The sequence below is a fragment of the Rhea americana genome, unplaced genomic scaffold, assembly GCF_003343005.1.
Source record: "Rhea americana isolate MKP2758 unplaced genomic scaffold, rheAme1 scaffold_76, whole genome shotgun sequence".
Classification (NCBI taxonomy): domain Eukaryota; kingdom Metazoa; phylum Chordata; class Aves; order Rheiformes; family Rheidae; genus Rhea; species Rhea americana.
In genome coordinates, this window is record NW_028186934.1 from 570,694 (window position 1) to 594,097 (window position 23,404).

Consider the following 23,404-nt stretch of genomic DNA (forward strand, 5'->3'; position numbering starts at 1 on the left):
ATTTTCCAGTTCTTTCTCAAAAGATTTTCCCGTCAGATTTTCTGTGTGGTTACGAGATTTACAGGACCTASGGGGACTCTTCATCTGTATCACTCTAGAAACTCCACTGACATAACATCAAGGCTGCCAAGTCAGAGACTCAGAGGTTAGGAAATATCAGAATTAAGTTAAACTAATCTAGTTTGGCCTATTATGCAAATGGAAATGACACAGTCTATAACTACACGTTCACCTCCTAGCCCCTTCCTGCCTCAGAGCACCAAGGAACATAGATCCTCAGGCAACAACTCTCTTTGCATGACAAAATAATGCATTTCTCTTGATTTTACTTTGACAAACAGCTAAGAGGTCTTCACTGAACTTTTCCAACAAAATCCATCCTGAAGGTGACACCAGCACAGGTGATTTAAATGGTTCAAACTTAAGAAAAAGAAGCAGCCATGTATCATGATGGGAATGCAAATAATACTCGTGGACACTAACACTACGTCTCATTGACTGCCACAAAAGGTCCAGTGACACACTAYAGCCAAAAGCGATGATAGATCTGCCACCACACACCCCCTGAGCCTGCGGTGCCCATCAGGAACAGAGTGACCGCTCCAGGACGTGCCCGAGGTCCCACGTTCACACCTACCGTCCGCAAAACCAGCCCCCGAGCCACGGCCAGCGCTCGAGCGAAGCAACGCAAGCGCTTCCCAAACCAGCGAATGCGATGTGCTACTGCGGCCAGCAGCGGAGCGTGGGCAGGACGCCGCTGCGACGTTCAGCTCGGGACCTCTGCCGTCAACCTCCTCCCCGAGCTCCCGYGGGCCGGAGGCTCTGGGCTACGCACGCTCCAGCCTCGACTCCTGCAGACGCGGCCGTCGCCGCTTTGGGGCTCCAGCGCGGTCGCCATGCCTTGTCAAACCGCCGCCACGTTTCATTTGAGCAAAGCCCGCTTCAGAGAGGCGGACGATTCCCGTACACTTGTTCACGAAGCACTCCGGCATTACAGGTGTTGCTCTTTTTTATTTTTAAAAATAGAGGCATGCAGTATCCGCACAGTATGTTYCATGAATGTCGTGTATCATGAATGATTAATTATTTTGGAAATGTAAATATTTAYGGCTATTGTTCAAAGGTGCAGGCGACCTTCTGCTCTAGTCTCTAACTTCACGTTACAATTTGCTGCTACCAACACTTAACCTTCTGTAAGGTTTTCCATTTTAAATGACAGCTTTTTTTTTTTCTTTCAGTGTTTAACTTCTGCCATTAGTTTCCCTGCTATGATTTATGACCAAAATTCTCATTCTAAAAAGAAATAAAGTGCCTGAGCCAGTTTAAGGAGGACTTGCAAAAGAAAAAAAAAAGACAACCCCCCCCAAAACAAACAAAAACAAACAAACAAAAAAAGGATTATGCCATTTTTTCCTCTCTTATGTGTGGGATTAAAAAAAAAGTCACTTTGTTTTGAATACTTTTTTTCTCGTTGATTTTCACATTAGAGATGTGGGCTGGGAGGATTCTAAAGATGACTGGAAAATGAGGAATTTTAAATAATCTCAAAGGCAGTCAGAGGGTCAATTTTAAGTTCCTAATGGAGGAATGGTAAGAATAGCATCGAGCATCATTCCTACTCTCTTAGGGAAAGGTAGGGTCCCGCTAAAGRGAGCCAAGGTATATTTTCCTGATCTCTCAAAAGCAGAGCTCCAGGACTAACTAAATCAAATGCTCCTCTATGCCCAAGATAAGCAAAAAGAAAGTTCAGATTAAAATGCTAAACCTTTCAATASTTTCTAAAAACATGAAAAAAGACATAGTCCACTTTTCAATCTGTCTCCCCAATCACAGGTGTACAAACATTACTTTTTAATGTTTATATGAGGCACTTTAGCCAATCTACCTCAGATTATCATAATAAAATCATACAGTTAATAGCTGATTTCTTCCTTTCAACAGATATGTGTATATACGAGCAAGAGAGAGAGAGCTAAAAAAAAAAAAAAAGGTGAGCCCCCCCGCGAAGGGCCGGGGCTCACCTCCGCGCAACGCTCCGGCACACGAGCCGGGCGGCAAACCCCCTCCGAGCTCTTCCTCGCTCCTCAATTCCCACCCAAACGAGCAGCGGCTGCCCCAAAAACACGCTCTTTGGAGGCAACGCCTCGTCTCTGGGACGGAGCACTCGCACGCACCTACTGCTCTGCAGAAGTTAGGGTTTCCTGGGGGGTGCCACAAAGCAAGGCGCAGCGCGGGGACAGCAAGGCTGATATAACACGGCATATACAGCGTTACTGTAATCCTCGGCATCGCGCTGTTCTTCATTTTTTACACCAGCACAGAATTACACTTTTTTTTTTTTTTTCCAAAAAAGAATTTTGGATATCTTTATTCCTAAAACTCTAATTCCTAAAAGCAAGGGCTTTTCAAAGCTGATTTAATTTTTTGTCTTGCTTGTTTACTTTCTGCATTCCTGTCAGCCCGAGTAATGAAAAGGAAGAAATCAGTTCACTTTGATTTCAGTTGGACGCAAGTCAACGTTAGTCTCAGACAATCTTTTGTTAGAGCGTGACGGAGTATCTGAGATACAGGAATCTAGAGATTTGTAGCTTAATAAAAGTTAATAGTATTTGAAACGCCAAAAATGTACTCTGAGCTTCRTTTTTATATTGCCTCAATTTACAACATCTAAAAATTAATCTTAATTTCAACTAACAATACTCCTTTAATACACGAACATACATATTTTGTACCACCATTTTACTAATGACTCCAGCTACTACAAGGTAGCTCCCAAGCACAAAGTAAACACTAGGTTGTTATAAGTCTGCCTTACAATTATTTAATCTGAATACCATTTTGCATTACATACCATTACATATTTTCGTGATACTTTTTTCTTACTACTTGAAAAAGGTAAAAGCGAAAGAAAAATCTACATCTGCCTCTGGAAACTGCCAGGTACYAGAGCTCTTCAGCAGCTCCCAGGCACCCGGCGCAGAATTTCACCAGCACGTGCGCAGAGATGCGGACGTACCCAAGAACGCAGAGAGGAACCACCAACACACTCTACTCAAAAAGCACAAACAATTTTAATTGTAAAAACGAGCACAAAATATTCAAGGTGGAAAACGCTTGATGGCCATTCTGCTGCTAATACCTACCAATTCTGAGTTACGGAGCTTTTTAGAAAGCTGAATTTTTAATCAATGAGAGTTTTTTCACTATTCACAAGAAATGAAGGCAGGATCACATCRGAATCTGGATTACATCAGACTGGCAGCAAGATAAGGTCAATTAGGGATCARACTTTTGCTAATTCAGGTCTCTGTTTTATTACCACGAGGAATTACTCTGATTCACTAAAAGGAGCAAAACAATAAAGCAGTTCATCCCTGCCTACCACGGACCATAAAACGAGTACGGAYATTGAAAAGCCATGCTCACAGAAACACTGGAAGTAATACGGCTGTCAACTGTACTCCACGTAGCCTAAACCTCMTTTTAAAAATTTTAGGTCATTAAGGTAACATAGGAAACTTAAAGTAAGATTTTATCACGTCTGCTGACAGAATAAATGACACCATGACTCCAAGAAAGGCATAAAAGCCGTTTTCCTCTCTTTTTGAAGGAGGCATTGCTCAAGGCAGACAGTTTGGACCCAAATCGGAATTCTTCCAACCCTCCAGGTGAAACCCAGCGCGCCGCTAAGGCTCGCTCCGCTTTCGCGCCGGCTGTTGGGGACCCGGGTCCCCCCGCTCCAGCCGCAGCGCGGGCAGCGTCCGCCCCAGCCGCCAGCGCGCCGGCCCGCGTCCCTCGGCCCGCGGAGGCTCGCGCCAAACGCCGCGGGACGGCACTCCGTCCGCGCCGCACGGCTGGCCCGCGGCTTGGGCGCGTTCAGCATCACGACTCGAACACGAACGTAACTTTTGTGGGATCGTTTCCTATTTTTTTTTGTAACATGAACGCCTTTCTAAACATATGCAAAGACAAAGCCATACAGGTGACGCACTAAAAATATAACTGAAGTCTGTGCTTTCCTAAAAGCAATTAGCAGTCCCTCAAGTTGCAATAGATGACAGTCTCCAGAGTATTGCCTCCCCGGCAGTGAAGTAACTGCAACCTACATTACAGTCAATGTTCTGTTCTTTAATGCTATTTTGTTATAACAGGCAAGTACAAAGTTGGTGATTATGCATTTATTCACTTGTATAGCTTTTGGCTGATCTTTCTGTCCACAGACTAGACACACACACATGCATTTTAAAATATCCCCTCTTAAAGTCAGTGAAAAGAGAATTACAGTAAATGAGCAAATAAATGCAACTCGAAGTAGAGAAGGACAACAGCACTACCCACAATGTCTTTTTAGTTCTAACTACTCAGGGCAAAAAGTAGAGCAATACACAAATACATGACTTGCTCAGAACTCCTAAAACAAATGTAATTATGCCTATGCTATAATGACATTATAACGAGACTTACAGGCATTTTACAGCCGTTTTAAACCATCAGAGCAACAYCCAGAGGCTTTAGGGTCCTTAGCTATCACCCCTCCAGCTTCAGCAAATGGGATGAATCCAGCTCTCGCAATAGTCAATGACAACGCTGCCGCCCGGCAAGTCTTTCAACGAGCAGCCAACTTAAACTGCACATTGATGATTCCCAGGTTAAAAAAAACTTATCACCCGCTTAAAACTACGCGTATGCTTAAGTGAGGGCCTTAAGTGCAGACTGAGTCTCTGAACACATGGATGCAGCTCCTTAGTACGATGAGCAGCACTTGACAGAAAAAAAAAAAGATGCCCAAAAGACACACGGGGCTGGAGCAGGCAGAACCAGGCGAGACAGCTCCTCACCCAGACAGCGTTTCTGCTACGCAGGGATTTGTACTGTACTTTTTTCCCTTTGAAATTGCCAATTATTTCATTGTGTATTCTACTGCATGATAACCCCTTAATTCACGGGATCTCTAGAGCAGCAATTGCACCGCACGGTACCTGTGCGGTGCCGTACAATACACTATCCTATAGCAAAGTTACTGGGAAATAATGCCAGCGTTTGTGGATTTCTGCGAGCAAGGAGTAGCCTCTTCACCTCAGTTACTCTACACTGTTTATATACGGCTTTATTCTTTGTGCCCATCCTTCAATATATCTAAAGTTACAGTCTTATTAACAAAGCGAAAACGGTAATGCTTTTGCACAAGTTCAAAGAACAGCTTCAGGGGGCAACTGATGCAGCATGCTGCAACCTGCCGCTCCTCCGCTGCCTCCGGGAAGCGTGGAAGCACAGGGGCTACCACCGCCGGACCAAAGGCGGCCTCGCTAGGGGCTGAACGTGCTACTAATCCCCCCGAACGGGCCATTTTCCACTGCTTCAGACGACTTTAGGAACCTACTGACCRGCTCACCAACGCAAAACACGCTCTTGCTTCTGCCGCCCGTTGAGTTAGATGTCGCTGAAAGAGCACCACTAAGTCGCTGAGTGGTAAACACACAAATCAGGTCAATCCTTTTGCTTTCCTTGTAATCCCCGTGCGTAATTTGTTGCTGGCTTTTACCGCTGCCTCCTCCTCCTCTCTCGGCACTCCGCGCACGCACCCGAGCGCTCGCGCTCTCCCGCTCCTTCCCGCCAGGTACCGCGGCGATGCCTTCTTATCCCAACTCCTGTATCCCACGCTGCTTCCCTACACCCACTTGCTTTGTATCTTCACCTCTGTTGTCTTTTCTTCACCGTAAATTCTCCAGAGCGGGGAACTTGTTCTAAGTTTGTACTAAAGCCTGTAAATTTACAGCACTCTAGGAATGTTTGATAACAGCACGTAAATAATTAATAAAAGCTGCAGCAATCTTTTCTTTTCCTGTATTTGGAAGCTGTAAGGCAGCAAGTCAAGTGGGAGGCACAAAATATTTCCTGGGCTAAGRTAAGTTTTGATTCTCATCCTATAGGGGGTAGCTGACTGACAAATACTTTCACTTAGGAAAGATCAGGATTAAGTTGTGCAGGAATTAAAGACAAGAAGCATTGCTTCAGCTACGTGAACCATAAAAGCAGCCCAGGAGCATCATAAACAGCCTGGCTCAGAATATAAGCATGTGATAAAAGGAATGGGATGTTTTAATTTCAGCTCTGCACGACATACAGCCTCTCTCTGTTTTCAGGAGTCCACTCTTTTGTCCTAGATTCTCCAGCTTCAACGTAAAGGCAGATTTTAAAAGGAGATCGCGGCAAATGAATAGCTCATGATTCTTCAGCTTTAAAGATTTTGTTCCTACAATGAAAAGGATGCAGAAGCAGCATCCTGGTGGAAACATGAAATAAGCACAGATCAGACGGAATAATGACTGTATGAGATCAGGAAACAAAATACACGGAAAATGGTAAAATGTTTGTTACTACAGGGGAGTCTGTGACACGAGAGCTCTACGCAATTATTTAGAAAAAAAAATGAAGGAAGAAAAAAAGGCAGAAAGATATTTTTGAACCATGTCAGACAACTTTCAAAGTCTTCTGCAAAACAACAAAATGTTTCTACCTCTAACCTCTAAATGTACCTASCCCAAACTTATTTCTGTTTATCTTTTAGATCTGCAGCTTTGGGCTTGGTCTCCTTAACCTTCATTTGAATTTTGCAGTTGACTTTGCACTCAGGGGATAATTTTTGGCTGCATCAAACAGGTACAGGTGCTTCCCACCAGTACACAATAGAAAGGAATTTTAGAGATCTTTGTGTTTCCAAAATTATCAATAATATAAATTCTGATGCTTATGTCAATTTTGCAGCTAAATATCCTAGTTGATGAAGGCAGTCAAGTACCTTGGCACCAAAGAGTAACTGCACTTGAATAAATTTGAAGCTGAGCAGCRMAGGGACAAAACCAAAAGCTACAAATCTAACCTGTCTAGCACTGAATGTTTAATCAGACAAAACATCATAAAACCACAGCAAAAAATAATTGCCAAGGGCAGTAAATTACTTGATTTTAGTGCAGTGAAGTCTTCAAAATTAGTTCTTCTTTAGAACAGACATAATGACTAGCTTCAGAATAGATATTGGCACAGCAGGGCACACAAAAGCCCTGATTAGCTGCTACATGACAAAATCTTTAGCTAATATTTGTTCTATTTTAGAGTTGATTTCCGACCTTTCCCCTTTGACTTTTATTGGTCAAAACCCAAATCTTCTTGGATTTATTTAATACCAGATAACTATTTCTAAACTACCAGGATTGAGTCACATGTTCCCATTAAAGAGAGCAAAAAAAGTGCCTTTTTCCCCACTTTTTCAACCTCAGCTAATTCCTAAGTAGAAAGCAAAATTCGTAAGTCATGCGACAGGTATGAATTTCTTGAACTCACTTTTTCGGGGGAAACAGGATTCCAAACTTGTCACCATACTAGTCTAGTTCACACGGAGAAATAAGACCTAGACCTTACATAAACACTGTGGACTCTGTCATCTCAAACTAGATTCTGACGTCCTTCACCTTCATTTACAAAGAGTAGAAATACTGAAATACTGCAATCTCAAGCCTATGCTTTTATAGAAGTGGTCAATAATAAAAGATTGGGATACAATCTTCATCTAGATTTTAATATTATAACAATGAAGCTTCTGCTGGCTTCATAACTCCTAAATCAGTGATAATCCCACAACTCTTTTTTCAATTTTTCGCATTTACAATTAATAACATGGGAAGTATTTCATTATGTTTCAAAGTGCTAAATTGTGTTGGAATACTTTACAACAGCCTCCTCACTGATTGATTTACATCTGCAAGTCCTCTTCCAAGAGCCTCCTTCCCAAATTAAATGTACTAATGATTTTCTATGCAAAATTTAACAACCTAATAGGCTGAACTAGTCAAATGAAAATTCACCAATTGTTGCCCTTGATGTACGTTATTCTGTCAGCTCTCTTACGAAAACTGTATGTTAGCACAGGCTGCAGTATTTACTAAAATATATGCATATATAAGCCTTTCTCTCTATATATGTAAATCTATATGTGCACACATACAAAAAAAATCACACTAAAGGCTGTAGAAAACACTACTTCAATGCACAGGATGGACAACAGGCTATCAGACAATCATTTTTTACAGGAATCCTGCAGCAACAAATACCTAGAGAATAATCGCATTTATCTGAATTAGCTAGTGTTGCTTCATAACACTGTGCTTATGCAACAAAAGTAGTCAAAATAAGATTACACAGTCAAAATAACTTATAGAGAATGAGATAACAGAGACGATAAAGGATGGCGGGAGGACAGAAGGGCTTCCTGCCTCAGCCCAGGGACTTCAAATTAGTTCCTTCAAGAGACTGATAACAAGACAAACTACTAAATAAAAAATAAATAAATAAATAAAACTCCATGCATTTTTCACTTAGAGTACATGTAATAATGTGCTTTATCCTATGAACAGCATCATACAGAAAACTTTATTACGTATCGCCTCTGCCCTCCGTTCTGAAGCGGAGGCCCCTAACCACTGTGGGTTTAGCTCACCCTAAGGGAYTACTTTCCATTGCTTTGCCTTTACAAGTTTGCTTATAATGATTTGATAATCTAATCCAATTGATCTCTCCAGTACTTCCATGGCTCTAATCACTGCAGCATCTGATTAGTGGAATAGATCTATGCTTTATCTCCAGATTTAATAAATAGATCTATACTTGAAATGGAGTCACACAAGTTCACAGGAGGGAGAGGGCCGGACGCGGCTGGGCTACGGGAGGAGCGAAGGAATGGGAAAAGGCTAGCAAGGTCCGGAATGACTGCAAAGCGACATCTGGGCTTTTTGTCAAATCTCCCCTATGCAACCAAACTCCACTTAAACAGCACATTTCTGCGGCTCCCGAAGTAACAAGGCAACGGGACGTGACTAACAGGGGCAGAGCCAAAAGAGACTTCCTATGGCCTGCTCTCCTTCAAACCGTCTCCTCCGCGTGCAGCAAGTAAAGGAAATTACTATTACAGTTTCTTTATTCTCTTCGAAGCTAGCACTTCATCAGCCTGAAAAACTATGACATTTCCAGAATGTGTTTCAGTGGCTTCTTAACCTTCTTAGTTCCCGAGTGCCAGTGCAATGGCACGCTGCGTTTAGAGAGACTTCAGGAATGAAGAAGTTAACACCCAGAATTGCTAATAACAACAGTATTCACTGAGCCAGATAATCACTCACACGGAATTTCAATCCAGAGTCACTTAAAATTCAAAAGAAACCACTGTATTTCTTTAAGGAAGTGACAGCATTTAGGGGAATATTCATAATTCAAACAACAGGCTGAAATCTGACTTACTGCTGACTTTATCCATTTTTTTAATCAGGCAATATCAAAGGCTAGCTTTTGCTCTGCTTTAGGTCAAATGCATTTTTTTTCAGATGTCCTGTGATAAAAGCCCAAGCACTGCACAGAAAGTTGTGGCAGTCAGACCACTTCTACAAAGTCAAACACATCAAGGAATATGGAGTGTTTCTAGTAAATCACTCGTTTCTTCCTCTTTCATTTGACTGCTCCTTGTTGTGCTGATACTCAGCCAAATCAACTTGTAGTTTAGCATGTCAAAGCTCTGGGCTGAAAAACGGCAACCAATATGTTTGCAAACTCTGGAGAGAAAAATGATTTTTGCCGCTTAAAACTGGACCTCCGAGTTGCCTTCCTCTTGGTCTTATTTTGCCTAACAGGAAAAAGCACTTAACCCCCACTCGCACGCTTAGTTCGGGCCCTGCCTTGCAGCGCACACCTCTTCCGCGGGGGTCGGGAGCCTTCGGCGCGCCCAAATCCCCTTCCCGCTTCGCTCAGCTCCTCTTCGGTCTCCACGCTCGCGGCTGCAAGCGAACGTCCCTTTCRTGCCCAACCGCATCTTAGTGGCCATCGTTCAAACTAACGTCGGGGGGGGGGGAAAAAGGGCAAAAAAAGCATCCTGTCAGAAACACGACTGTTTCACAGTTCTAGGGGTGATGTTCTTTTCCACATGTGAAGGACACACAAYATAATGCACGTGGAAGGGGAAGTGAGGAATGACTTCTCAAAGACCCAGATTCAGGCTGGGGGGCTCCTACTGCAGCCTCTTCAGCAATCATCCGCACTTCTATAAAACTCAAGCACACGTTTCCTAAGATCTGGAATAATAACATGCTTTCGGCCAGAAAATACCTCCAATACTCAAAGAATTGCCAGCAAATCAAGAGCTTCATGGCACTTCAAAAAAGAGATGATTGAGGCACCTTTCTTTTTTTTTTTTTCTTTATTTTATACAGGACTCAATCTGCAGAGACTTCATATAAAAGAGACTGCAGGTGCTTCAGCACTTAAGTAAAGCAATTATTTTTTGTTTCCAAAGTTACTGTTTATAGCATAAGTAATCCATTTGCCATTAACGAATGTCTCAGTTAACGACTGAGAAGTGTAGAACACAAACCTAATTCTCCTTGCTGTTCCACATGGTGCAGTGGTTAATTGATTCATATAAAGGGCTGCTTCATGCGAGCTTAGCACAGAGAAACAGGCAAAGGACTAAGATTTTGAAAACYAGGTTTATAGCCTGATGATTTCTTGTGAAATTTCCTGAAATACACCTGCCTCTACAGCAGTCAGATAGAGTTATACACAGTAATACTTCATGGATCCAAAGCGCTATTATATAGATCACGGGGCACCTTCATTAGTAGAAGGAGCCCCAGAGTAAGTAGGTGTATAAAATCTTCCCTAGTTTCTATTTACTCACATAGGGATCTTAGATCTGGCCTTCAGCAACTAAATTCAGATTTTTTTTAAGAAGATTCTCTATCTTCTTAGCATTTTAAAATAAATTCATATCCATATGAAAACATATGAATCAATATTAATTTTGAAATGAAACAAGACAAATTGCACCAGCTCTGCTCTTTCAAATCTGCTTACAAGTATCACTGTATGCATATAAATGCATATGTATACAAATGCAGCTTTCCTGCTTCCTTACCACTGGGTCAATCTTGTTAACCAAGACCATTACTTTGGGAATCCTGGCTCTTCCAGGCTGTCACTGGTTCAGATAGATCGAGCTGGTGCAAAGTACATTTGATTTGCATTTTCACTACACTAATAGCAAAATATTAAAGAATAGTATCCTAAAAAAGCAAAGAGAAGTGGTGGCAAAGATTAGAAAAAATTTTGCCAGGGTACTGGAATGCCACCTGGCAACAACAGTGCTTGATTTCTGCTGAAAGGGCAGCAAGTCCTTAAAAAAAACACAACATTTGAGAAAATCAGTTCTTGTATCAGCTACCTCTGCAGGGAACCACGACACAACTCCGTGCAACCCAGCGCAGCAGCTCAGTTGCCTCCGAGATATCTCAYCTCCAGTAACAGACAGCAGCTCTGTTACCATCATTTTATAGGACAGTAATAGCCTCAAAATTCAGTAGATCCTGCAAGTTCTTCTTAATCAGTTTTACACTGATTAAGTCAGCTGATGTGAATTTAGTGAATTAAATAAAAGGTTCATCTAACTCATCTGAAGTAAATAGGAAGAATTTGCATGAATCATTCCACTAACAAAACTAAGAGCAAAGATTAGACAACGAGCTCCAGCTGGGAGGTAAGCAACCAGGTGAGAGAAAGATCTCAGCCTCTCTAGCTAGTTCATACATAGGTTCATCTAGGCCATGGTCAGATGGAGGGGTGCTGTCTTTAGAAGAAAAACCACGGCAGGTGTCCTGGTAGGATGGCTGCAAGGTTGATGATCAGGCTATAGGTGCACTGCAACACACCCACTGCCTAGGAACAATCTGTGCTAGCTTTAAAATAATAGATCARTAAAATAAGTTGAAAAAAAATATGTATGCTTTTGGCTCATTTTCAATGACTTGTAAAATTAAGAGAGGAGACATCATTGCTGTCCTATGTGATGCTTGTCCATCATCTCCCACGCGCTCTGTGAGAGAGAAAAGGACCTGCCTGGTAGGACACCTTTGRATTTGTCCTGCTTAATGCACTGCCAGGGCTTGCAGCATCACATGGACCTGTGCTGCAAGAGGAACTTTCTCTCCCTTTCCCCAGCCCCTGGATTTTCACTAAATAGGCCTCCATTAAAACTCAGCGCCTAATGAAAAGCTCCATAGTCCCTGGCCACTTGTTGGTCCTTCCCTCCCTGCAGAAGAGTGGTTGAGTACAGAATGTTCTTTCATGTAGATCCTATTTTGCTCTGGGCTGAGCCTTCTAGAAGGATTCAGCAAGCCATGCAATCTTCTTCTTACATAAAACACCTTTCCATTAAAAAAAAAAAACTACAGACAGTTTTTAGGTATAAGAATATAGAGAACAGAAAGTAATGACAGGCAGTAGAGACAAATCCTCTTCCATGAGCTCTGTGAAGTCTTTTCTCAAAAAAACTCTGGAGGGTTTTGACTGCCAGTTCGTAATGTGGATGAATCACTTCTGATATTTCTGATAAAACAATATTCAAAACTTCAAAATCACTTCCAATTCATTTATGCCACAGTTTAATTAGGGCATCTGCAACATGGTAAAAGGACATCATTATCCCCTATAACTGAATAATAATTACAATTTTAATGAAGTAATTGCAAGTACACTAGATGTGTAGATATAATTATGGTAATTACACAAATACCTGTTTTTCACCTAATAATTAAAGAAGGCCTTTACAAAAAGAGTGAAATTTAACAAATGGAAGCTTGCCAGAAAACAAATACAAACATTAAATGGCAGTCTCTCTCCTATAGATTTCAACTTACTGGATTCTCTATGTAAGTATGATAAAATGATTTTTCCACACATTATAAAATAATATAAGGCTAAAAAAGTTATTTAARCAAATATTAAATCACACTGAGAGACCTCAGTATGTTGCCCCTGTGGGGCCCGATCCAAAACCACTGACGTTAACGCAGCCCTAACCTAATAATCCTGCGATAACCCAGCATCTCACGAGACAGGATTGTGAATTATCACTGAAATAAAATGCGAACAGCACTTTAAAAAGCCTAAAAACCACGTTGCGATTCCTCTGCAGTACTAAGAGGCTGGTTCCAGACTGCGAAACCCCTGGGGAAAAGGCGCCCGTGACGCGTTCGCGACGGCAGCGCCGGGACCGCCAGCCTTGCCCCGGGGCCGGCACGCCGCCCGGGCAGTACGTGTCTTTCTGGCTGGATCCTCTGTCCATCTCACAACGGGACGAACACCCGGAGGCTCGTTTCCCCCAGGTCCCCTCAGTGGACAGTCCTCAGCGAGGCAATGGCAAAGGACTTCTCAACCTTGAACAGCTGAAGAACGAGAAAGCAATCAGCAAGGTAATTTTCCCTCCTGTCACACACCTAAGGCTGAACTTACTACGTCTTTACTGTATTATTAAGTACGAATAAGAAAGGCAGAAGAACAGAGTTCCCACAGCGGAGGAACTAGCACCGTGATTTGTTGTTGCTGCTCGAGTCTGATACCAGGAAAAAAACGTGCAAGGGAAAATCAGCTCCAGGACCCGYCACGATGCAGTTTCCATGTCTTGCAATCAGCATGTGATCATCAGGAATCTCTGGATTCACTTAAAGCAGCCGTAGGGCGGCTCTGACACGCCAGAGACCTCGTTGGTCCCTGCAATGTATAGGAAGGTGCCTACAGACATGACTTAGGCTGTTCTGTCCCACCTCTCTTGCCTTGTCTTGCTCAGTGCTGCTTCTTTTTAGGATAAAACTTCATTATTAGAAGCATGAAAAAAAAAATAAAATAACAGATATTAATATTAAGCCAGAAGGATGTGATTTGACATTCTAAAAACAAATCTCATTTATATTAAGCTCATTAAAGCAGTGGGGTTCTGAATGCAGAGTGTAATTAATAGTACTATACATATCAAAGTAGAGAAAAAATAAATCAGTGAAAGGAGGAGTAAGGCATGTAAGTTTGACAACATAAAGCAAGTAAAAATGAAGAGGGCTAAAGAATTATATGTGAAAAGAATTTGAAAAAATGTAAAATGATACTGGAGCAATATTCAAGTTATAAGCGGATTATTAACACTGTAATTGAGATGATCTTTAAGAATAGCTTGACACACGTAGGCATCCTGTTTCAAGCTTAAAAAAATATGCAAAGAATACTAAGAATATTTGTATCCCTGTGCATTACAAGGAAACAAAGAAATGAAGAGCATGAACACAGAGAAAAGCAAAAGAATAACAGTAATACAATGAAGGAAAAAACTGGAGGGAAAAAAAAAAAGGCAGAAAATCCTAGCCATCCAAAAGTCATATTAGTTACTCAGATGTTCCTTGTGAAAATGTACATGTATACTTCTACAGCTATTTTTTCTAATACTTCATCCAATCTGTCTTTAAATGATAAATTAGGAAAGAGCAGATAAAAAAAAAATAAAAAAAATAAAAAAGTTGTTTCCTCAGTACAACTGGTCCAAACTGAGACAGGAAAGGGGAAGAAGCACAAAACAGCTTTATTCAACTCAGTGTTATCTGGGTAGCAGTACTATTTTAGAGCCTATGTGTGGGAGGATGTAGAAAATGAAAAGTAAGCAATAAAATAAAGGACAATGAATGGAATTGAACCAGAATTTAAGACCTGTTAGAGTTACAAGCTCCGTCAAGGTACACGAACAAAGCACTGACAGCCCAGTGGCTGCATGGTCAGCAAGAGCTCGCAGCCCGGGCAGACAACAGTCAGACGTTTAGAGAGGACTTCAGCCAGTGTTGATGGCATTAAAGATGATGGGAGTCCTAAAATGCAGTCTGCAAAATCTCACCCAGAAAGAGGGCCGTAGAAAACACACCGGAGTTTAAGCATTTTATATTATTTCAAATATGACATAAACCCACTGCACATCTTTGAAAAATGCTGCTAACTGACACCAACACTTTTAGACTGYGAAAGGATGAAAAGGTCTGTACAAGGCAACGTTTGCTTCATTATCTTCGTCCATGTATTACTAGCACAATAGGAAATGCTGCTGGGGTATCTGAGGAATGAAAACCAGGAACAAACAGTGCTCGCAGTAGAAAAACAGGACAATCTTGGATTCTTAGTACGTGGCACTAGAGTCTGGGATCACGGGCACGAATTTTGGCCCGAGGAGGCCAGAACGAGTTTCAGAGCTCTTCAGCCAGCAGCCAACAGAGGCGAACAGGAGCAGAATTTTAAATGTTGACAGGCATCCGCTGACAYAAACATACTCCAGACATCAATAATATCTTACGAATTTTCAAAATGGCCCAATTACGATAGACACTGTGACCTCTCTGAGCCGTGACACTCACAACCAAGTTGCCACAAGCCCTGGTAATAGTCTGCAAATGCGTGTTCTTACCCACTGGAAATGCAGAATAGCTCGGCATGGCTGAGCCCACCGTGACAGCGGATCACACCTAGGCTTCGTACCTCTCATTTATATAACCATTAAGATGTCTTTACGGAGAAAGAATATCTCAATCATCTTTCAACAATATGGCATCTACAAGCCAATTACTTTGGGGGTGTGTGTGTGTATATATATGTATATCTACATATATATATATGTATATATGTCTGCAACAGATATTTAGAATAAAAGAATCTGACAATAAATCGACAGATTTTGCCAGAGGAAATACAAGTTTTACCAGATCTAAGCTTGTGCTTTTCTAGCTGACTTTAGAGTTGTAAAAAGGTGTGCAGAAATAAGTTCATTTAATAAAGTCTGTAAGAACTACACGTATTGCACATAAGCAAGAAAAAAAAATCACCTCAGAGGTTTATTTTTTTCCTCCTGTTCTGGGAAGGGTTTTTTAGATTACCTGAGACAAAACAGTAACATTTCTAAAGAAAAGGTTATTTGAAAGAAGTAAAGAAAACCTATTTCTAAATTGTATCACAAAAGGGCAAAATATAACTTTGAAAAATATTCTGAGAGGCTGCTATAAGATCAAATGTGCAGAGAAGCATACACGGGACACTGTTTTTTTCCAGACGAGAAGTAAATAAAAATGGGGTAAGAAGAAAATAGGTATGACTAGCCTTCAGATAGGGATCCCAAGATGTTCCGTTTGCCCTTTCCTGTTCACTCAATCTGACCTTTTTTTAAAAAAAAAGAAAAAAACAGCTGARGCTACGTGCATTTCTCACCTTAGGGGATGGGTCCCCAGATCCTGCTGAAGTCGGCTAATGTGGAAGCCAGCTGAAGGAGTCATTCTACCTTTCTCAAGATTTAGTCCAAAACAACCGAAAGGCTGTCCCGCCGATACATGAAGAATTCTGAAGAACGCAGAGCATTCATYGTATGCAACCTTATCTAAGCCAGCRTCAATTTTTATTTAAGGAAGAGTACGTAGCAATGGGAACTAACCAAAGAACCTGAAGACCAGCTCTTCCCTGGGTTTCCTCTTTTTTAAAAGAGGAAACTAAGAGAAAATTTTAAAAAGTTTCTTCTTTTTAAAATTCCTCTTTTTCCAAAATTTGCTAAATTAGACATTTCTGAGGTAATTAAACTGCACTGGAAAGAGACATCCAACAGAAACAAAGGGGAACAGACTTAACTGGGCTCCTATCAATTCTGCTTAGACATCTAAAAAATGTTTCATACTGCTAAGTTTTATATATAATTTTTTTCTATGAAAACCATACTTCCACATCTTCAAATACAGATACCTTCAGGCAACAACATGAAGGCTTTTGTACAGGCTCATAACGGAGGGCATACTATCACGCTAAACTGCAGAACTCAGAGTATCTGGAGTTTCTTTTAGCAGTCATACTAGTGATGATTCTCAAACAATATTTATATAACTGTATACATACAAATGCATATGTACACAAATGTCTCTCTCCTATTTCCTTACCACTGGGTCAATCTTGTTAACCAGGGCAGTTACTTCGGGAATCCGGACTCTTAGAGGCTAAACCTTCACTGGTTCAGATCCAGCCAGTGCCAAGTACATTTTCCCAGGGTAAAATTCCGCTTTTGCCAAAATTTGGTAAGTTAGACAATTCTGAGGTAATTAAACTGCACTGGAAGAAACGTCCAATAGAAACAAAGGGGAACAGGCTTAACTGGGCTCCTATCAGTTCTGCTCAGATGTCTAAAAAATGTTTCAAACTGCAAAGTTTCAAAGACATAAAGTTATCGGTGACGTTTATGAATCACAGTTGGTGCAAGGTATTCTCTATTGAAAACAACAAATTTTCAGTGCCAGATGAGTTTGTATCACTATAATTTGTATTTCAYTTCCATGAACGTATTTGTACRTATGTATGTATTTGTATGTATATATGTTACTGTGCACCCATGACTGCCATACCCCAGAAAGTATGGTGATGGGAGCTGTGCTCTCTGAAAGTCACGTAGCTCATTAGCAGACATAAATATTAATAGAGCTGTCTATTCATACACTCTTAAATGAGGTAGTTTGGATCATGATTCTCTGCATTTAAAATTTATTCAGTGTACCAGTCCAGASCAACTGAACTAAAAGACACCATCCACACACGAAGAAATCTCTGTCGGGCTGTTTCTTAGCCACTGGTAGTTCCCAAACATTTAATATTTACAAGCAAGGAACAAGTGATTTCTCTCCTTATTCCATTCCCAATTCTCCTAGAAATACTCATACATCCAAAACTATATAGGCTCAGTTCCACGACGTTTGGTATATATTATATTCTCTGTGAAAATCACACTTCCCTATCTTCGGATACAGATACCTTCAGGCACCGTGAAGGCTTTTGTACAGGCTCATGACGAAGAGCATACTATCACACCAAAGTTCAGAACAAAGAATAGCTGCAGTTTCTTTTATAGTCACATTAGTGATGATTTTCAAACATTATTTATATAACTGTCATTAGACTTTAAAGTCRCTATTCACGTTGTAATCTCTGTTACAAGGCAAAGAGCTGGATATACAACATTAAACAAAATACAGGCATGCAGCTAAAGCAGGATGTACGCTCCTCCTAAAAGATTATGGGTTACCCTGTTATTCTGAAACAGAAGTAAAATTTTCATACTGTGTCTATAAAAGTAAAGTGGAGATCTGAAACACCAAATAGAGTGCAAAAGTCTTTAGGAATTTCCTAGAAGTGATGCAAATGTTTGACAAGCATCCAGGAAATTACCACCTGATCAAAGATATAAAAAAATATCAGTTGGTAAAATGGTGTTATCCAGGATGTAAGCTAGGTCCTACGAAAATTAGAACTGCAGAAGCTAGCCCTGGGGAAGGTTTARTGAGCTGCCTTTCTACAGATTTCCTAAAACCTACCCTAGAAAATAGAGGGAGTTTTAGTTGTATGAATGTCCATAACACACACTTAGCAACCTTGGATTTTCRTGTACTTATTATTAAATTAGTAAATTAAAGTACACTGAAATATAAATAACGACATTTAGCAAGAAGGATGCCTTGTTCCTATCTCACCCCGCTGCCATCCTATCACCTTGTCGTCTCTGCAGTGTGTGTATCGCAGTTGCACCGACACACGGTAATGGTTACAATTCCTGCTGTAAAGTCTAACATGACTTGCAGATAAAATTGCTTCATTTCCGTATCTACCTTCATCAGATTACTCCCTATTCTTCAAAATTTTGAGTTTTCTTATGTTCCTCAGCTAAGTAGTGTTACTGGTTTAATTATCCWGTAAGATCTACTTCATGTAACAAGAAAGCCTTACGCAAATATAAAAGTGTGCTATTGGTAGTTCAGTCACTTTTTATTTACATACCTTTTATTATGCATTTATATAGGGTTTTTTTAATTAAACAGATGGTGCAAAATTAAACTTGTCCATTTTTGTATTTTCTCTTTTGAGTAATTTTCACTGCTAAATGACTGTAGTGAGTGCGACCTAAAACCAGTAAGAGAGTGGCTATTTCTTCGTCTTTCTTCTTSCTCACAAAACAGTAATGCTACTTCCAAGCTGGTGTTGCTGCTAAGATGCCACTTACCTATTGCAACTTTGTTCTACAATAGCATTCCTTCTCCTCCTCCGTATGAAGACYATACGGCTCAGGTACAACCTGCGTTAGGTACAGGTGAGTAGGGAGTGAAGTTACTCCGAGAACAAGGATTACTACGGCTATGGCAGCTGCCCAAGCAGAAGGCCTTCAGGAGTTACTTGCCCTCGTCAAAGGGAAAAGGAAGGCTTCTGCTGCTTTTTCTTGTACGGTACAGTAGATAATGAATTCAACTGGAAACATAACTGCTGAATTTCAGATAACTCTCTCTTTCTCCTCCTTTGGACTCACAAGACCATAGGACTTTCCTCAGCTGCTGGGCTCTCCCTGCCTTTACTCTGGCTGCTTCTTGGATTTTTTTCTTTCTGCTCCCTAAGAGGAAAAGTTTCCTTCTGAGAACTATGATGGAGATCTGCATCTTTATTTATGACTCTGTGAATCAATGTCTGGGTGATAGGAAGTGAAAGTTGCTCAGCTGATTACACATGCTTGATGAACTGCATAATAACTGCTGCAGCACTGCACATTAATTGAATGCGTATAAATGACAGCAGTTATTCTAACTTGAATGATGCGTATGAAGAAGTGACGTTGCTCACAGCTCACTGATTATCTTTGTTTCCAACTTTGGGAATCCAACTAGAAAACAATTTTGAGTACAGTATGGAGCAAAAAATCCTCAGTAGGAAACATTAAAAATTGACTCAAAGCCAGCACTTTAGAAACAAATTTCCTTAATTTAAGTTAYTGAAAGTAGACTTAGACATCTAAATAAACATATGTTGAGCCACTACAATTAAGAATTAATAATTAAACRTTAGCTAAAATTAACAGGCAGCAGGAGCAGTATGAGCAAAAATTTTGGAAAATAAGGCCACTTGTATTTAGATGCCTAAATATGGTCTTAGAAACCTAATTTGAGTTTACAGAGTTTAATTTTGTCCAACTCTAAACAATTTTGTGCTGTGACACTTTCTTAAAATGTATTTGTTCAGAATATCAGGGACATATAAGCAACTCATATTAAAAACATCAATTATAGCTAAAAGACAACTGAGTATTTCCACATGCTCTTTAGATTTAAAGGTAGTCCAACAATTAAATAAGACATTATTTTAAAGAAACTAATGTAAAACAAATGTATAAAGTAGTACAAAATTAGTACTTTAAATTATTACCAAATACCAGCTTTAAATGAGTACCAAAATATACCTTCTATACTACCTATCAACAGCTTTAGGAATCTGCAAATGTTCACAAAGAAATTTGCAAATTCTCCCATACTATCTATAAAACACTAAAACGTTAGAAGACAAGTTTCCAAAGCAGCCAAATTCCCAAGGTATCACGTCACAACATGTTAACATTTCCCAGCGCCTGTATTAAGAGACTTCTGGGTTTATAAAGAAGAAATCACACAACAAAGGAAACGGGCCCCTTCCTTTCAAAATTTGTAAATGAAAAAAAATAAGTGTTTCGCATATACACTCTAGGAAAGTTAACACTGTTCCAAGAAAACAGTGTGCATCACATAGGAAGTCAGCTTAGCTTTTCAGTTCTTCTTTGCTGCARTATGCACCCTCCGTTACGCTGCACCACCGCAGACAGGGCTGTGGAGGCCACCAGCACCTTCAGCGCCAGGAGCGCCAGGGCCCGCCGTACGGGCCCCCCTCTGTGCACGCGTCTACCACCTCCTGTATCTACATACAAGCGACCCTCCTCTAAACCGCGAGGCCAAGACACGCGATGAAAGCTGTCAACAGAGTCAGCGTTAGATAGGGAAAGAGATACAATCAGGTGAAACCGAGCTCAGGCTTTACCAATGTTATCTTCTGWGCTTTACATGGTCCTCTCTTTAAATCTCTTTCTGGCTTTACTAGGACAAGAGAGTCCCTAACTGTTTGCTTCACAACATCAGCAAATCAGCCTCTTTCGGCTGTATTTTTTGTTCTTCCTTTGCAAGGTTTTGATTTTTTCCCCCATTTTTTTGTCCACTTTATACATACCTCCTTTTCTACAAATTTTCTTGCCGGGTTTTCTGGCACATTCCTTGGATATTCTTTTGACTGAAAAATGAATAGAAGACTAGAAAATAACATGGAGCTCCATCACAGACAGTAGGAGCATGCAACACCACTATCTAACTCAAATATGGCCTGCTTTATTAGGTGCGGAAGATTCTCAACTTGTGCCTGCACATGCAATGGATAAGATGTTGRTGCATCTTCCCAGAAGTCAGCAGGTGGCAATGAGAATTAGATACCAACTTTGACCTAAAATACACGTGCTGTGGGAGAAAAACAATGAGTATAGACAGAAAAATAAAATAAAGGACAGATGCACACATAGACAAGCCACATGCATACATATAAAATGCCGGCATGCAAACAAGTAAAGCCATGCATGCTACCAGTAAACATGAATTAATATTGTTAGAACTCAGAACAGGAAAATAAAAAGATCTCCCTGTTTCGCCTTGTATTAACTCACCATCCTCGGTTGGGACATAGATATTTAAATAGAGGCAGTCTTCACTCTGATCTTGTACATAGGTGGAAACTACATCCAAGTTATTAGTAAACCACACGGGAAGCATGACTTCAGGCAACCTGCCTTCTATAATGTTCTGGGGACACACTGGAGCAAACTGAGTGGTATTTTTGATATCTGCCCAGGGAGACGGAGGCTCAGGAGGTTGGAAGCGGCGCTCCCCTGTTGGAGGGGCAGCGTATGGAACCCCAAGAAACTGAATAACAGGCCCCAAAATTTCATTATTAAGTTCCTTCTTAATCCCTCTTATCTTGCCAAAGTTGGTGGTCACCACTGGGTTGGTATCATCCAATTTTTGGGAGGACACAGCTGCAGCGTGAAGCAAAAATCCAAGTGTACAAAGAGCAAAAGTGGCATTCAATCCCACGTGCAACAGGCGGACTATCATCGCTCTCCATACATAGTTCAGCCACACGGATCTTGGAAAGGCCATGGTCCCACATTAGTTGTGTAACTACAGTGAAGCAATCTTATTTGTATCCACTGGTGTAAAAACAGGGCGACCAAAGGAAACAGATCRAGTTTCCTAAATAGGAGCCTGTCAGAAAAATCTCAAAAGGCTTTTCATGCGGTAAGTGTCTTCCATTGATTTCACACTTACTGAAGCTGCATCTTCACTCAGCACTATTTATCAGACTACATCCTATTGACAATTCTGTTTTCCATAGTAGCAATATGAAGATAGCGGCCATTTACTGCAGAATCCCCTCTTACAAATCAAATCCAGTTAGCTGCAGGTCTATATCCTGGAGAAAATGAAAATAAATCATTAGTATGAAAGAGCTAATATGAGCAGAGTGATAACTAGATGTTTTACAAGTTATGTACATACATTAATAGCTGCTAGAGTCAGGTAAGTAAAATTGTACTAGATTATGGTTCCATGGAATGGCGGGTGAAGCTCTGATTATTGGATTATCTGTAATGTYGCCCACTGAATTTACAGAGATTTTAAGAAGAAAGAGGTCTCACAGAAAATGCATTTTTTAAATTCACTTTTTTTTCAGAACAAAAAATTGCTGACAGGTCACATGATTTAAGTGTTTATGTTATATTTTAACTTCGTCAACCCATAATCAATTTTGACTTTGTATGCAGAAGCTGTTTTAATCAAAAAGAAAGTCATTATTTCTTGAAGCACAAGACACAGTGAAATTAAGATAGACAGGCATACTGAATGCTCAAGTGCAAATTATTTCACTAAAAGCAGACTATACCACAAACAAACATTTGCCCATTTCCAAACAGAATTTCTGATTCAAACACTGAAGCAAGTGGAATGTCTTTATAAGCATAAAATAAATTACTGTGCTTTTTATAGTCTTCTTACCCCATAAATTTCTGACAGCTAATGGAAAACACCTGAATTTTGGCAGAGTGAAATGCAGAGAACAGCAGCAAAAGACCAGATTCTGCTCCCATGGAAGTGAACAGCAAACTCATAATTTGCATAAAAGTATGATTGGACTTTGGTGTTTTTTCAAAACCGATTTGAAAAAGCATATGAACAGGCAGGTTTGGGATGGAGTTGTATATCGCAACTCCTATTTCAGACCAATCCCGCGTTCTTTATAAACTACCGAACACAATGAAAAATGAGAACGCACTACGAATGCACTCAACTCCTACCATCCTTAATTTACAGTATAAACAATAAATGCTCCCATAAGACAGTAAAAACCTTATCTTTTATATACCCACACACTGACTGAACAGTATCCTAGAAAAATAATCAGTTAGGATCAGAGACTATATAATCTCAAATTCCAGATTCTATTTTCAACTACTTTACACAAAGATTGTCATCCAAGGCTGTTCCAGCACTTCTGAAAATTGCTCAGTGCATATCATTACATCKTCTATATTCCTGTTAAACATATTTCTGACACAATTTACAATACCCTATTATTTAAAATGCAGTGTTAT

At 40.4% G+C, this 23,404-nt stretch overlaps 1 protein-coding gene across 8 annotated transcripts in view; it reads right to left on the bottom strand.

Moving 5' to 3' along the window:
- The window catches only part of NLGN1 (neuroligin 1), a 301,748-nt gene extending 279,668 nt beyond the window's left edge, over positions 1-22,080 (bottom strand). For 6 of the 8 annotated variants that reach the window (XM_085322277.1, XM_085322276.1, XM_085322273.1 and 3 more), the window contains exon 1: positions 21,419-22,080. In XM_085322277.1, coding sequence (XP_085178403.1) covers positions 21,419-21,911 — 493 coding nt within the window. In that variant the 5' untranslated portion in view covers positions 21,912-22,080. Of the gene's footprint in view, positions 1-20,934; positions 20,995-21,418 lie in introns of all 8 variants that reach the window. The other 2 variants (XM_085322279.1, XM_085322278.1) reach the window with 1 other exon arrangement.
- Between the last annotated feature and the right edge of the window lie 1,324 nt (positions 22,081-23,404).